The 16,945-nt window shown below is 38.1% G+C and overlaps 2 protein-coding genes and 1 long non-coding RNA gene across 3 annotated transcripts; all 3 read left to right on the top strand.

Annotated features, from left to right (window-relative positions):
• Positions 1-585: 585 nt before the first annotated feature.
• LOC120294100 (laccase-14-like) lies at positions 586-3,506 on the top strand. Its single transcript, XM_039314024.1, has 7 exons — positions 586-689; positions 1,135-1,289; positions 1,368-1,609; positions 1,719-1,847; positions 1,959-2,550; positions 2,736-3,085; positions 3,217-3,506. The coding sequence occupies exons 1-7, from the start codon at positions 606-608 to the stop codon at positions 3,354-3,356; spliced, it is 1,692 nt and encodes a 563-aa protein (XP_039169958.1). The 5' UTR covers positions 586-605; the 3' UTR covers positions 3,357-3,506.
• Positions 3,507-7,672: 4,166 nt separating this feature from the next.
• Positions 7,673-11,010, top strand: LOC120293833. Its single transcript, XR_005551572.1, has 2 exons — positions 7,673-7,912; positions 10,552-11,010. It is a non-coding gene; the product is annotated as an uncharacterized LOC120293833 (long non-coding RNA).
• Positions 11,011-13,735: 2,725 nt separating this feature from the next.
• LOC120294099 (laccase-14-like) lies at positions 13,736-16,647 on the top strand. Its single transcript, XM_039314023.1, has 7 exons — positions 13,736-13,819; positions 14,268-14,422; positions 14,508-14,749; positions 14,871-14,996; positions 15,227-15,818; positions 15,997-16,346; positions 16,508-16,647. Exons 1-7 carry the CDS (start codon positions 13,736-13,738, stop codon positions 16,645-16,647), a joined length of 1,689 nt encoding a protein of 562 aa, XP_039169957.1.
• The last annotated feature ends 298 nt before the right edge of the window (positions 16,648-16,945 follow it).

Genomic DNA, 16,945 nt, shown 5'->3' with positions numbered 1-16,945 from the left:
GAATCGTTGATGAATCTTGGAGCAGTTGATGAGCGCGTAAAGAAATATTTTTTTAAAATTTTCTCCCTTTCTTGCCCGTATGACTAAGTAAGTCGAGAGAAATTTACCAGCTCTTCCCTTGGCGGTGCTCTTTAACCAATCTTCTCCTTCGTGGAAACACGGAAAAAATGAGCACGTGCCTTCGAAAGACAAATGATCATCTTTTCTTCCTTGAAGTTTCAGAAATATTTTGTTAAAATTTTATCCCTTTCTTGCCCGTATGACTAAGTAAGTCGAGAGAAATTTATCAGCTCTTCCCTTGGCGGTGCTCTTTAACCAATCTTCTCCTTCGTGGAAACACGGAAAAAATGAGCACGTGCCTTCGAAAGACAAATGATCATCTTTTCTTCCTTGAAGTTTCATCTGTTGTGAGGTCAAAGGGCACGTTTCTGTGGGCACTACGGCGGCTCACGCTAGTGAGACAGCGACTGCTAAACATTGAAAGAAATTTCCTATAAATTGCTCCTTTCCATGGAAGGGGAAGGTCACAAGTAGAAAGAGAACATATCAAGTGATTGGTACAAGTTCTCGAGAGAGAGAGAGAGAGAGAGAGAGAGAGAGAGAGAATGGGTACATTTCTAGGGTATGCGTTCACCTTGACCCTGCTCTTTTGCATAGCTCAAGGCAAAGTCCTCCGCTATGATTTCGTGGTAAGTAGGAATATCCCATCCCTGAGCACTTCAAGCGTGTCATTTTCAGGCCATATAGAACATTTAGAGACTATTGTCCCATTCGTTATGAGTTTTAGACTCCTTTAGAAGCATTAGATTCAACCATAATCTCATAAATCGTAAATGTTATCATATTACAATATTCAATGTAAGAATCAACTTATATTCAATTTCTTCACAGTTTAGTAGTATCCCGCAAATTTCTACAGTCATGTGATTTATTAACTTATTCTTTTCGGATGCGGTTTCCAACCCCATTTGGAGTCTTTACTCCGGAAGAAAATTCAGCTAGGGGCTTTGAATGAATTAATGTTACTGTAAATAAGGATGTGCCAAAACGATTCTTGCATCAATTTAATAAGAGAGACTGTGTCAGATGTATGACGGCCCAAGTTTTATAGGATGATTTTTTTATTTGTGGTAGGTAAAGGAGACACCCATTGACATGTTGTGTGAGACGAATCGGACTGTATTGACCGTGAATGGTCTGTTTCCGGGGCCGAAGATTCGTGCTCACAAGGGCGATACCATCTATGTCAATGTTACCAACATAGGACCTTATGGAGTCACTATTCATTGGTAAAAATAAAACCACCCTTCCTCCACCCTTGATCCCCCCCTCCTCTCTCGCCTTCCTAATATTGTCCACATGTGCAGGCATGGAGTGAGACAAATAAGGTATCCCTGGTCTGATGGCCCGGAGAATGTCACACAATGCCCAATCCCTACGAACTCAAGCTTCCTTCAAAAAGTCATTCTCACCGAAGAAGAAGGCACGCTATGGTGGCATGCTCACAGCGATTGGACACGTGCAACTGTACACGGCCCTATAATCATTTTGCCTGTTGGTGGCACTAACTACCCTTACAAGTTTGACGAACAACACACAATTGTGATCGGTATTCTAATTTCAACTAACTTAAATCACAGAAATAATTTTTTTACTTACACATGCACAAATAACAGTTTGTTTTGTTTTTCTTAACAAAACTATAATTTGGCACGCAGCTGAATGGTATGCGAGAGATACGAAGGCCATAATTGATGAGGCTCTTGCTATCGGGGGGGCGATCCAGACTTATCTCGTGGCCTATACCATCAATGGTCAACCTGGAGACACTTATCCATGCTCTAATGGTACTAATTCTTGTGTGTATATATGAGTGTGATATATGCTATTTTTCAAAAAGAAAAGCTTTTCCTTTTTTCCTCGGTTTGTTAAGAAGGTGTTTTCCTTTTCTTTTGTAGGTTTGATGTACAATATAACAGTTGTGCAAGGAAAAACGTATCTCTTTCGGATCATCCACTCAGGGATGAATGAAGAGATGTTCTTTGGCATAGCCAAGCACAATCTCACCGTAGTCGGAATGGATGGAGCTTATTTGAAGCCACTTAAGACCAATTACCTCATGATAACTCCTGGTCAAACAATGGACGTTTTGGTCACCGCGAACCAAAGCCCTGGTCGCTACTACATGGAATTCAGTCCGTTTGTGGACACTGATGCCTCGACCAACGAAAACGTCACAAGGGGGATATTCCAATACAGCGGTAGTTATAACCACTCGGAGACTCCCGCATTACCCGAGCTTCCGGGTTTTACCAACAAGAGCGATGCTGGAAACTTCACTATCCAATTGAGGAGTTTGAACAGTAAAGAACATCCAGCCACAGTTCCGACCAAAATCACTAGGAACATTACGATCACGGTGTCTGTGAATCAACAGCCGTGTCCTACTAATAAAACATGTCTTGGTCCACAGGGCTCTATGCATTCGGCGAGCTTGAACAACATAAGTTTTTGGACTCCATCGATTAGCATTCTCCAAGCATACTACAAGTAAGTAAATCACTAGACCTACCAACTTTGATCCTATTTGTTCGGATTGAATATTTTTCTTAAACCAATAGAGGTGATTCAGGTTGAAATGTTTTCCAAACTGAACCAATTTAACTGGTTGAAAGCGAAGGCGTAATTCAACATCCAAATGTGTCTATAACATTATGTTCATGTGGTGTGTGCAGCAATATAAGTGGAGTCTACAACAATACTTTTCCGGATAAACCACCCTTTGTGTTCGACTACACTGGAAATGTCTCGGCCTTAGGGGAAGCTGCCTTTGTGAGCACCGAAGTGTTGATGATCAAGTATAATGAGGAGGTCGAAATAAGATTTCAAGGGACCAACTTCGGAGCAGCGGAGAATCACCCCATGCATTTGCACGGCTATAGCTTTTATGTCGTCGGAATGGGCGATGGAAATTTCAGTGACTCCTATGTATCGCAGTATAATACAGTGGATCCGCCCTATATTAACACCGTTGGACTCCCCAAAAACGGCTGGACAGCGATCAGATTCAGAGCCAATAATCCAGGTATTAGGATTTCATCAGGAGAAATGCATGGAAAAATATATTTCTTATCCATTTCGCCATTAGTTTTGCATGAATTTAGTTATGTAGATGAATGCATAATTGACAGATTATTCTTTCATTTGTGCTTGTAGGGGTGTGGTTCGTGCACTGTCACTTAGATCGCCATGCAAGCTGGGGAATGGACACGGTCCTCATCGTTGGAGAGGGGCCAAACACGGACCAGAAGTTGCTTCCGCCGCCCCAACACATGCCTCCTTGTTCTGGGCTTTAATCATGACGCCGTTTGCTTTGGGTTCATAAGTATATTACTATCGAAGATTCGCAACTTTAGATCATTCTAATAAGTTTCAATTGTAATCTTCATTCAGAATAATGTAATTTTCTTTTGATAAGTAATTCGAAATGTATTTGCACGATTAGTCGAGGAACTTGATGGATCGTACATACAAAGATATGCTTTAAATCAGATTTTTATTCTGGTATTAAAGATGGGTACCGGCTATTGTATTAGTTTATGAGATTGGCAAAATAGTGCTTTTCTTAGCTCCCATGTGGTTCAGCTGACGGAGGAATGAAGAAACCATTTCGTACACTCTATGCTGAGAAAGAAAGCTTGTAAAAGTTGCGATGCCTCTTTCACAACGCAATGAGTTGGTAAGTTCAACATGTCGTATGTCCTAGGATAATCATTATATTTAATCAGCTCTTTGTTTTCAATTTGATTGTGATGTTAGGCTGATAGATGTAATTCGGATAAAGATTAATTATCAAGATTGTGTGACTTTGGTCTTTTATTTGGGACCTTATTCTAATGAAGGTCTCGTAATTCCTCGAAGTTTAGATTGACTTTTTCAGCTGGAATTTGTCGCACAAATCTTTTACTAACTGTTGGTTAAAATCTTCCGCATCTGCGTAAGTTTCTACACAAGTGTATTTGCAAGCATTCCATGAAACAGTTTTAGGTTTCTTAAAACAACCTATTCACCCTCATTTTGATCGTTGTGGTAGCCTCTTTAATTGGCATTGGAGCAAGTTGCTCAAGAGCAAAAAAATCTTTTATGGCAACTTTACAGGAGCTTATTTGTGAAGAACATTCTATTATTCAACTTCCTAGGTTTGAAGGAGCTAATTATACTTATTCGAAATGCATGATGAAAATGTTTATTCAATCCACGGACTATGCGTTATGGATTGTGATCGAAAGAGGTTCATATATTCCAACAAAGAGGTTAAGCTGCTGATTCTTTATTCGCGGCTAATTCTACACAGATTTCGGAAGAAACGAGATAGTCTAAAATCAAAAGTCGTACATATTTGTGTTGTGCTTTAATGCCTATTGAGTTTAATATAATTTCTTCTTTTTGGTCGGCAGGAAATTTGGGATTTGCCCTATAAAGGCACCGATACTTAAAAGAGACCGAGATGAATATATTGCTTGGAGATCACGAGACATTCAGAACGGAGAGTCCCATGAACACACAAAGGAAATATTCGTGCACTACAAGTACATCATGGGTAGACTTGCCACGCATGGCATGATCTACAAAAAGAGAATCATACAAGCAAGATATTTCGAGCATTACCAACAGAATGGACTTACGTGAAAATATCAATTCCTTAAGCTCAAATACTTCAATTCTTTGATTCGGATGAACTTATTGCAGCTCTCATAACTTATGAAATCAAATTCAATGAAGATCCTAAAATATTCAAAGGTCAAAAATCTATAGCGTTTGAAACTAACTATCAATATACAAATAGCAAAGAATCGTCGTCTCACCATGATGTGGACGATGATGTAGCATTCTTTAACTTATCTTAGCAACTTCATACATTGACATCAACAAATCATCAAGTGGATCCCATAAAAAAAATTATTGAGTGAATTAGTGAACTTGGCTTTCAATATTCATTATGATAATAATAACTCAAAATAATCTCTTGCAATTAATAAGAACTATAGTTTATTTCTGAGATTTCCGACCCTTCTTATCTGAATTGTTTAGAGAAACTTTACGGAATTATAGCAACGTGTTGAAAAACATTTGTTTAGGATTTATGAAAGTGAAATATTGTATAACGTATAGCAACCGATTTATTTCTTGAAAGGACTCGTCTACTATCGTTTCATTATCACCCTCCAATACTCAATGAAATTTCGTGCACTATTTTCCTGACCGAGACTGTCCTTCTCATGCAGTCAATTGGACATATCTTAGATAATATCCACACATATAAACGTCTGAATGAACATAAATTACGACAACTGAAAACTAATTACGGGCAATTGCTTATTTGTTCCTACCACGTGCATTTTTTTTTTTTAAAGAAATATATGCCTAAACTGTAAGCTGCAGTACTGTGCAGAGTGAACACACCAAACCATCTTGGACTTCATCGAGTTTGCCATAGAAACAAGAGGAGTCCTTCGGAATATATGCTGCTTCCCAAAATAATTCTATTGGCTATCGACGGCAATTTCGACGTCCGGAAACTAGTCCTTGATGTTGGGCAGCCCTCACAGACGTTCCACCGCTCCTTCACGATGGATCGCGATTGTCGCACCATCACCCTCCACGGTTCCTTCACCCAGACCCTCTTCGCCTTATCGAGTCATCTCAGTTTTCGTGGCAAAGCTGAGTTACCACTATTCTCTTGGCTCCTTCAACCAAAAAATCCAGCCAAAATTGGCTGGATGAACTGAATTGGTACGATTGCAAAAGGTTTATGATTGAATTGGCTAGAAAAAAAAGTTCATGACTAAATGAAAAAAAAAGAAAAGAAAATGTAATAGGTTTAGGACTGTTAGGGTAATTTTTCCCTTTAAGAATTGATTTAGACTGAGTATGATTTGTTCCAGCTGGCCATATTCTGTTCGATGCAATTGCGTGGTGTGAGGAAGTGATTGCTTGAATGGAGTTTCTACTTGAGTATTAGACAATTATATTTCATGTAGTTGGGTGCAACTTGACATATACGCTCGACTTTTCATGAATTTTCTTAAAACATGAACTTTTCTTTTTTTTTTTTTTTTTTTTTTTTGGGGGGGGGGGAGGGGGAATATTCAAGTTCTACTACGCCATTTGATATCAAGTCATGCTTAAATCTTTATCTTTTTAGTTAAGCCTTGATAAGTCCAATTTCGCAGTGTGCATATTTAGGATTGATTAATCTTTATCATTGCCATGCTTTAGTTTGACTTTGATTCCCTTATTTTATTTTCCTTGCATTAGTCTATACATATTAGGGCTTCGAACTTTTACTCCCTCAGGTTGGACCCTAATATTTTCTCGTGTGATTTGCTATGATTGATTTGATTAGTTAAACCTTGATGGCCTTGAAATAGCATACTATCAATGACATGGTTAATTCCAATCTTAATGTGTATTTCAATGCATCATGATAGTATCAATCATCATTGGTCATCACTGTCTCACGCATATTTAGAGCTTAGCGCAAATAATTTTTGGTCTTTTAATTAGGGCAGATGCATTTAGTTTTAGAATGCATATAGTTTTAGAATAATACATATCTCTTCATAAATTTGTTAAAAAAAAAAAAATGTTATCCTGGTTTCATTTAGATAACATGTAAACCTAAAATTAATTAGGCTTATGTTATATAAGGCATGCCAGTTACATTAATTAGGCTTATGTGGGCCTTCTCACTCTACCACTGCCATACATCACTCGTTAGTTGCCTTCGCCCAACTCACATTTATGCCTCTCTCTCGCGCGAGCGCCCACACGCCTTTGCCCTTCACCACAAGCCCTCGGTGCTGCAAGATCCAAGTGCAAGCCATTGTGATTGCTCAGATTGATGCTATATGAGGTGTTCAACCTTAGATCGACCTAGAATTGAGGTTGTAGAGGTCTTGGCGACAACTTACGTCATCAAGCGAGATTTCAATTTAAGGGATTGCTAACAAAAAAAATAAAAATGATAACTCCATAGAAAAATTCATATGTTATAAAAACCAATTCAACATTGGTAATAATTCAAATAAGACCTGATAACTTAAACGTAGTTGGGAGTTTATCCTAATCTAGATTGGTACCTAATTATTATCGATTAATAAGTTTGAAAAGTTCATAAAATATCCATATAAAATTTGATAGGTTAGTACAAAAGTTGGTAATTTTCAAATTACCAAAAAAAAATGGTAATTTCAAAAGTCTAAGTAAGTTACTAGCAAGTTACTTGGAAAAAGGTCAAAAAGGAAAAAAAAATCATATATCAATTTATTAACCAATAAATTTTTAACGTTTATGGGGACTTATTGAAATTTACTAGCATGGATAAAAATTCGTATTCATTTGTTATGGAATAATAAAATTCTGCACATAAAAAAGAAACTGCTAAAAATAGAAATGACCATCGGAGGATAAGTTTCGGGTTTGCCCTCCATTCTCACCTAAACTCCTAGAAATTAATAAGTATGATATATGACATTAACTTATAGATCTTGAGGCCTCATAGTGACGGCGAGGGATAGTACACACTATGTAGTACATCTTATGCTCCTAAAGGTTTGTACATGTACTGCTTAGTTCTCTAAGTTGATGATTAAATGCAATGAAGTCTAGATCTTCTTCACTCCCTTCTTCCATCGAATGCCTCAGGCAAGCTCCTTCATCGACAGATGATCTTTTGCTCCCAAGAGTCAAAAGTCAGGAAAGCCAAGAGATGAATCAACTCTTGCAGAGTGGCTTAACAGGCCTTCAATCACAACACATCATGCTTCTCAATAGCCTCCCATTCCCATTTATAGGAGTTCCCGAATAGACACATATCGATCGATTGCACCGTGGGTTATGGAACCAGGAGGTAAGCATTTTGTCTTGTTTTCCACTAGTTCAATCTCTTATGCTACTCCATCTCACTCATTCAGGTCGAGTAGGGTAGCCGATACATCCCTAGCTAAAAGCACGCGCGCGCACAAAATCCATGAGCCATTATTGCATGTACTGGATTTTGTACTGTGGCTTCTCACTCATTGTATCGCGGAGATCTTACATAGAATCCCTACGAGAAGAGTGAAATCGAGCTTCGTTCCGCTTGTCAACTACCCTTTATCAACTCTATTATTGTGCAGTAGATATAGAGGACTGTTTTACACTTGTGGGCTTATTTACCTAAAGCAGGCTTCTTGTCCTGGTTTCTTTCTGGTGTAGTTCTTTTAGTGATAATTCCGAAATAGCCATTTTATTTTTAAATCTTCGCATAAAAGTTCAATGTAATTCTTTTGGTCCCTTTTCGTTGGCAATCACTAACGTAGCAATTCAGTTATCATTGATTGTTTTACATGGCACATCACTACATCAGCAATTTTAATTTCAATTGATCGAAATGATAATATTAGAATTTCACACAAATTTGAATTTATGACCAAATTGCTTCTTGTACAATATGTTTAGATTGATTAGACAATTTCTTTATATCTTATGCTTTTGGAGTGATTGCACTTATTTGATTCATCGTTTCATATAAAATACAATGCTAAAAACATCACAGACTTCACTATGCCAATCGTCCATCATTGCATGTCATCAGCCTTTCGTTTGCCCCTTTTTGCTCTTTGGCACACCAAACTTTCTTCTTGCTCGTCTACTTTAAGCAATCCCAACATAAGGACAATGACTCTACTGCTCTTACCATGTGCTTTCATTTCCTCTTTCCAAGAGGCCCCCTCAAGTCCTTTCTTCAAGTGCTGTCCCTTCTGTCAGAAAAGGACTCAATCATTCAAGCGCTTGACGCGTCTGAATTAATAATTGTATTACACCTACACCACGTGCCCGTACGATAAAGTAGAGGATCCTAAACATTTTGCCATGATTTATGAGCTGAATAAATTCGACGAGGACAAAGGTGGTCCATGACCAGCGGAGATCGAGGAGATCCATGTGGGCAGAAAAAAGAGATATCTTACACATTAATTAAACCTTTTTTAATCAATTATTTTTACGACTTTTGTTTTACATCTATGTGGTTGGAATCCACAAAGAATGGTTACAGCGAGCACGCACGCATCTAGAGTGCTAGAGCTAGTTTCCTCTTAATCAAATCTCTAAGCAAGCTAACTGACGCACGTTTGATCCTTGTGTAAGCGGGTAAAAAACGAGCTAATTCTAGAAATAGGATTATAATTTGACCTGATGAAGAGCAACGATATTTTAAAAGCTTATTTTGCGGTAGTGCTAGAGAAGTCATAACACACACTAATACTATTTCAATCAATCAATTGTGGATATTGCATAATCAATGGTAGAGATGGATGATCTATATAATCTATATGTAAGTCATGCAATGTTTTGCTTGGGTCAAGAGTGACAATGTTTGACCTCTAAACACCAATTGCTTAGAAGCAAAACCTAGTCGTGACGACTAAGCCGGTTCCCAGCCTAGTTCCTCCATTTTCTGAACCGAAAGCCTTTGCTTTTGCAGTCAATCTGGCCTTCTAGGATCCGGTTTTTCACTAAGTCCGACGAAATCATTGGCTTTGCTTTCAACATCATGATCTTATTCACATTGTCTAGTTCTGCATTCTTTACACTAGAAACGTGCCCACGTAGCAAACATAATTACTACATGAAACACAACATGATCAATTGTACCTAGTCGTCCCATGGAACATTATAATAAACTAAAGAGCAAGGTTACTTTCATGCAAGTCACATGTTAATTTAGTCCTCAACCATAGTGATTATCAGGTTAGCCTTGTTATGTTTATCTTCTAATTGCCCCACATGACCTTGTTCTGTGATTCAATCAATGATGACACAAGATAATTCCGCGAGAACAAGCTCGATGATACGACAACGGAAGCTCATTTTAAATCTTCCCAGCTAACTCTGTTTTTGTCTTCGCATTGTTATTATCATGCGATAGTACGATCATCAGTGTCCTTAGACTCAGAAAGCAATCACTTTGGTGGGGTTCCGCTAAAAGTTGAAAATTTCATGCCAAAAAAGTGGAACACTCGTGAGGAATTATTATTATTATTATTATTTATATTCGTGAGGAATTATATCCTCGCAACTTAATTAAAATCTCACATTTTGTGAGGCCCATGGTTTTTTCTTTACATTACGACACTACTAATTCTTTGAATAATCTTTCATCCAAATTCCCAATTTATAATAAAAAAAAGATTTATATAATCACAATGGTAAACTCCAGTTTACATCATAAAGATATTTTATTATTATATGCTTTGCTATTAAGCTCCGGTTGTTTTTTTCTTTTTCTTTTTGCCATGATCATAAGTTCCATCAGTCTCACGATACTTTTGATAATTTTCGTAGCGCGTTGATTAATTAAAAGGTGCACCATTGTTACTCATTTCTGCTCTGGTACATTGTTTGTATCCGAGGAAGATACGAAGCTCCAAACATGGCGCTCGTGTTGTGAGAAACGTGTTTTTCGGTTTCTTGTACGAACATGAAATCACGCCTTGTGCATTGCAGGGAATTATGTAAATTAAAAAGTGTTTGCTTAAGGAGTGAGTTACATGACCATGGAATGGTGTCGAAATACGCGAGGAAACTTCCACAGGAGCAGGATCTTGTCCGGTTATGGGGGCAACATCATGGGAACAACATGAAATTAAGGAAAGTGTCTACACGCCTCAAACGTATACACTAGGTACTGTTCTTCGTCGATTAACCAGTCGAAGCAGAACTCTGATGAGGGAGATATTCTTAGATGCAACATAAGACGTTCCCGCCCTCCCAAATTGATGATTATGTGCCAAGGTTCATAGGCTCAGAAGAAATAGGAAAATACCCAATATTTAGTATATAATGATTCATACGGATAAATTGTTGATGTTGGGGCAATCGGGAGTCCATGTATGTTTCTATTAGCAAAGTGTAAAGGCTGTGACGACCGGTGTACTCTCAAGAAATAAAAAAATTATTTGTTTATGTGTTGAATTCTATCCAACCTTCAGAAAATCATGAAAACATTATATGTGAGTTTACATATCAAATTTGTATATTGTGAGAGTATTAGATATTTTGGAATAAGAAAAAGTCTAAGGTGTCCATCGCAAATTTAGATTATGCAAAAAGAAAAAAGGTAAAAACTAGAGAATTTTCAATTGATTGGGGGTATTAGGAAATTTTTAGCTGGAAACTGGGGGATACATATTTGGATTCCGCTAATTGTGTGCAAATTACACTTGATTAGGGCCCTTGCATGGGCCAAAGGATTGGAAATGATTAGTTCATGAGATCTAGAGCGTGTTTAATGAATCTTTAATTAGCTAGAGATCATAAAAGAAGCGGAAAAGATAGAAATAAAAATATTTAGACACGCCCTTTAAGATTTATGGATGTGACATCTAGAGGTTCACAGTTGAAGTATTAATCATGTGGACCACACAATTTTCATTTCCTTTCATCTTTATTGGTCAATCCACCGTCCAAAGTAGCTCATGCTACTATGAGCAATTTTTAGAATAAATCGGTACTTGTCCCTTCGTGGCTTGAGTTTCTCGGTTTACTTTCTTCGGAACTCTTTAGAATTGATATTCACCAATATTTATACCAAAAATTTACATTTTGGAAACAGTTTGTACCATAGCATTTTATCATATGTACAAAAGCATATGTTAGGCATTTATTGATGATTCCGTTGGGGATCCGTACCGTGCAATCACCAAGTCTCAAAGTGAAGGGTTTTCATAACAAATGCATTAATATCACGAGGGTGGTTAAGGGTTTTTTCGAATGTTAATGTCCCGCCGGCAATGTTTATGAAATTAACTTAAATTACTGAAAAAACGGTCTTTCACGTCTATGAAGCAATGATAAACAACAAAACCCTCAATCTCGTGGACCGTGTTTTTGTTGAAAAATGCTGTGAGTGAATCATCCCTTGCCGATCCACGGCCTGCAAAGAAAGTTGACCACAGGCATCTCGTCTAACCATGTAAAAGAAAGATCCTGGCTCATCTAGTCAAACAATGATTCGAACTGCGTGCTTATCGATCAAATAATGCACTCACCTTCTCGAATATGTTTTTCTCGAGCTATTGTAGTTGTCTCTTATCTGGATCCACTATGTGTGCTTATTTGTCAAGAGTAAGTATCGGAAAAAAGAGTTTTCGTACCCGCTCCTGTTCCACGGAGTAATTGAGACGGCTTGGTCTTAGGTAAAACCCCTCAGTAGAGACCTCGTAGAAATTTGGTAGAGGTAGCCATGACTATAAGCCATTATTACGCATTGGCAAAATAAACCAAATATACTTTCACATTCCTAGTTTTTTGCAATTTGCATCGTCTTCTTCTTTTGGGGAAAATAATTTACTCCATGAAATTTTGGAAAATGCTTTACTTCGATAACTTACACATTCTCTGGGAAAAAAAAAAAAAAAAAAATGCATTTGCAAGCATTATAAGATGGTTGTGTTTGAAAGAATTTCTCAAATGACAATCAGACATTTTAAAGAATGATTCGAATTGTCAAATTTTTGTTCGCACATTCCACAAGCAAGTCACACGTTGAAAAGTCGGAAAGTTTCAAAGTTGACTGAATAGGCACTACGGAAACATCATGGGAAGTGTTTGTAGTGCATTATAGGTGGCGCTGATAAGATAGTCCGTATGAAGTTCGGTGATTATTCATTCAACTTAAAAAATCATTTATTTCACACAAAATAAATTATTTAGAAAGTATTTTCAAATAGTAATTTATATCCATTGATATAATTAATCAACGAAAAATATTCTCATTACTAATAACAATTTATATGTAAAAAAATTGGTCAATGATAAGAATATTTTTTCGTCCATTCATTTTATTTTATAACATATTCAAAGTGTTATTCGTATCATTAATTTTTTGTAAAACTAACCAAGCCCAAGGCAAAACTTGCCTTTATGACTAGGGCACCTAGAACATTAGCTGGACTTTCTGTACGAGTTATTCTTTTTCTTTTCTTCGGTCGGCAAACTATTAAAAAGAAAAAAAGAAGCAATTTTCTCTCACTCTTTCATTTTTCTCTACGGCATATCTGTAGTGTCGACTTCTAGCGGCTCTGTTCACCCCTGAAACAGGGGACTGATCCACTTGTGTCCACGAACATGACACATGGGATGTGAAACTTCATTCACGAGCATTCCTCCCAGAAAAAAGTGGACGCCTCCTGTCTCCAGAAAAGAACAAAATAAGAATCGGTAATGAATCTTGAAGCAGGTGTTGAGCGCGTAAGACATCGTTTGCCTTTAGGTTCTCTCCCTTTCTGGCCGGCACGACCAAACAAGTTGAAAGAAGTTATCCAGCCCGTTCCTTTGCGGTGATCTTCAACCAATCTTCTTCTTCTTCCTCGTGGAAACACGGGAAAAAACGAGAACGAGCCTTTGAATTTCAAATGCTCATATTTAATTTATTTCCATTTGCCGTAATGCAATGGGACACGTGTTTCTGTGGGACCTACGGCGACTTCGTTTTAATGCGGGGACAGACAGAGACTGTATAGTCAGAGATCACCAAACATTGAAAGATGTTCCCTTTAATAAAGGCCCCCGTCAATGGAAGGTGAAGGTCACAAGAACAAAGAAACAGAGCACAAGCCAAGTCTCCTCTTTCCTTCTGGATCGAGTGATTAGTACAAGTTCCATTTTGTATCAGGGAGAGAGAGGGACGATGGGAACATTTCTAGGGTTCGCGGTCACTGGGATCCTTCTCTTCTGCATGGCTCAAGGCGAAGTCCTCTTCTATGATTTTGTGGTGAGTAGGAGCATTCCCTTGGTGAACATTTAGTGACTACTCAGAGCATTTGATTGTTACCAGTTTTAGCCTCTTTCAAAGGCATAATAGTTGACCACGATCCCATCAGGTGTATTCAACACAAGAATCTCCTTATTTTAACAATGATCTTTACGTCTAAATCTCTTGGCTAGTTAAATCTTGGAGAATGCTCGAGGCCGAGCACTACAGCATTCAAATACCAAACTAGATGCAATTTTTCTGAAGATTTCAACTTCTTGAGAGTTTAGTAGTAATCTATCTACGGTTGTATGATTTATGCATTTTACTCTTTTGGGAGGCGGTTTCCAACCCCGTCTGCAGTCTTGATCCATAAGAAAGTTCAGCTACAGGCCTTGCGTCAATTTAATAAGGCAACTTATTTTATGGGTATAATGGTTCGAGATTCACAGGATGATTTATGTTGCAGGTAAATGAGACACCTATTGAGATGCTATGTGAGACAAATCGGAGCGTACTAATCGTGAACGGTCTATTTCCTGGGCCGGAGATCCGTGCTCACAAGGGCGACACTATTTATGTTAATGTCACCAACTTAGGACCTTATGGAATCACTATTCACTGGTAATAATACAACCATCTCTCTCTCTCTCTCTCTCTCTCTCTCTCTCTCTCTCTCTCTTCCCCCTAATACTATACACATGTGTAGGCATGGAGTGAGACAAATACGGTATCCTTGGTCCGATGGCCCAGAAAATGTCACGCAATGTTCCATCCCTACGAACTCAAGCTTTCTCCAAAAAATCATACTCACCGAGGAAGAGGGCACGGTGTGGTGGCACGCCCACAGCGACTGGTCACGTGCCACAATACATGGTCCTATAATCATTTTGCCCGTCAATGACACCAACTACCCTTATGAGTTTGATGAGCAACACACAATCGTGATTTGTATGCTACTTTCAACTAACTTAACTTTCAAGAATGAGTTTTTCACTCAATCAAACACATACACACACAAATAACAGTTTGCATTGTTTTTCCTTAAACAAAATTATATTTTGGCATGCAGCTGAATGGTATGCAAGAGATACGAAGGACATAATCGACGAGGCTCTTGCATCTGGAGGTGATCCAGACTTGTCTGTGGCCTATACCATCAATGGTCAACCAGGAGATAATTATTCATGCTCTAATGGTACTAATTCTAGTGTGTGTGTCTATATATGCTATAAAAATAAAAGAAAAGGTCTTATTCAAAGGTAATGAAATAAAACCTTACTACTCTATAATTGATGAAATGAGATCTTTGCGAAATTATTATGCCTCAAAATTAATTAATGATGATTGATATATAGTACAAGTAATTTTAGGATCTCCATAAGTACTATTTAATATGGTGTGCTTTGTTTTTTTTTTCTTTCGTAGGTTCGGCTTACAATATAACGATTGTGCAAGGAAAAACGTATCTCCTCCGGATCATCCACTCTGGGTTGAATGAAGAGATGTTCTTCGGCATAGCCAAGCACAATCTCACTGTGGTTGGAATGGATGGAGCTTATTTAAAGCCGCTTAATACTGAGTACCTCATGATAACTCCCGGTCAAACGATGGATGTTTTGGTCACTGCGAACCAAACCCTCGGTCGTTACTATATGGTTTTTAGTCCGTTCGTGGACACAAAAGCCCCGTTCAACAAAAATGTCACAAGAGGAATATTTCAATACAACGGCACTTATAACCACTCAGAGACTCCCACGTTACCTAAACTTCCGGGTTTTACCAATAAAAGTGACGCCGGAAACTTTACTATTCAATTGAGGAGTTTGAATAGCAAAGAACATCCATCCATAGTTCCAGCCAACATCACAAGAAACATTACAATCACAGTGTCCGTGAATCAGCAGCCTTGTCCTACTAATCAAATGTGTACCGGTCCAAACAACTCTATGCATTCAGCAAGCTTGAACAACATAAGTTTTTCGGCTCCCTCAATTAGCATTCTCCAAGCATACTACAAGTATGTAGATCGTTAAACCTACAAAATTTGATCATATTGTTCGGATTGAATATCTTTCTCAAACTGATAGAGTTGATTCAGGCTGATACATTCTTCCAATCGAACCAATTTCTTAAAGCGAAGGCATATTCAACATCTGAATGTGTCTCATAACATTATATTTGTTTGGTGTGTGCAGCAATCTTCTAGGAGTCTACAACAAAACTTTTCCGGATGAACCACCTTTCGTGTTCGACTACACCGGGGATGTATCGGCCTTAAGGGAAGCTGCCGTTGTGGGTAATGAAGTGTTGATGATTAACTATAATGAGGAGGTCGAAATAAGATTCCAAGGGACCAATTTGGGAGCAGCAGAGAATCACCCAATGCATTTACACGGCTATAGCTTTTATGTCGTTGGGATGGGCGATGGAAATTTCAGCGACTCCTATGTATCAGATTATAATCTAGTGGATCCGCCCTATGTTAACACCGTTGGACTCCCCAAAAACGGGTGGACATCGATCAGATTCAAAGCCGATAATCCAGGTACTATAATTTCATCGGTAGAAACGCATGGAAACATATCGTTTTTGTTTCCAAATGAATAGCATCTATTATCATGTATCTACCATTTTGGCATTAGTTTGCGTGAATTCAGTCTTGTTGAACGCATAATTGACTATTTATTCTTTTACGGGTGGCTGCAGGAGTGTGGTTCATGCACTGTCATTTAGAACGCCATGCGAGCTGGGGAATGAGCGCAGTCTTCATCGTCAGAGACGGTAAGGAAAAGCATCAGAAGGTGTATCCGCCGCCCAGTTACATGCCTCCTTGTACCGTGTCTTAATCTGGATGTTGTTTGCTTTGAGTTCACTGCCAGTGCAAAAGGCTGTAGACATCCCAATGGGAATGAATCATCCGTATTTTGTACCGAATTATGCACTTTTGCATCATTTTTAAAAGTTTCAAATGTAACACATGTTTGGAATCCAAGAAGTTATTTGATCCAAAATATTGTATATTTTCGTCTGATAAAATGATTCGAAATGTATTTTGTACATTTTCAACCTTGACTACAAATTTAATTGATTGAGCCGAAATTCTCAACGATGTTGACTAAAAGCATCATTTACTATCCAATCTTA

The sequence above is a fragment of the Eucalyptus grandis genome, chromosome 5 (assembly GCF_016545825.1).
Source record: "Eucalyptus grandis isolate ANBG69807.140 chromosome 5, ASM1654582v1, whole genome shotgun sequence".
NCBI classification, from domain to species: Eukaryota; Viridiplantae; Streptophyta; class Magnoliopsida; order Myrtales; family Myrtaceae; genus Eucalyptus; species Eucalyptus grandis.
This window is presented reverse-complemented; position numbering and strand designations above follow the sequence as displayed.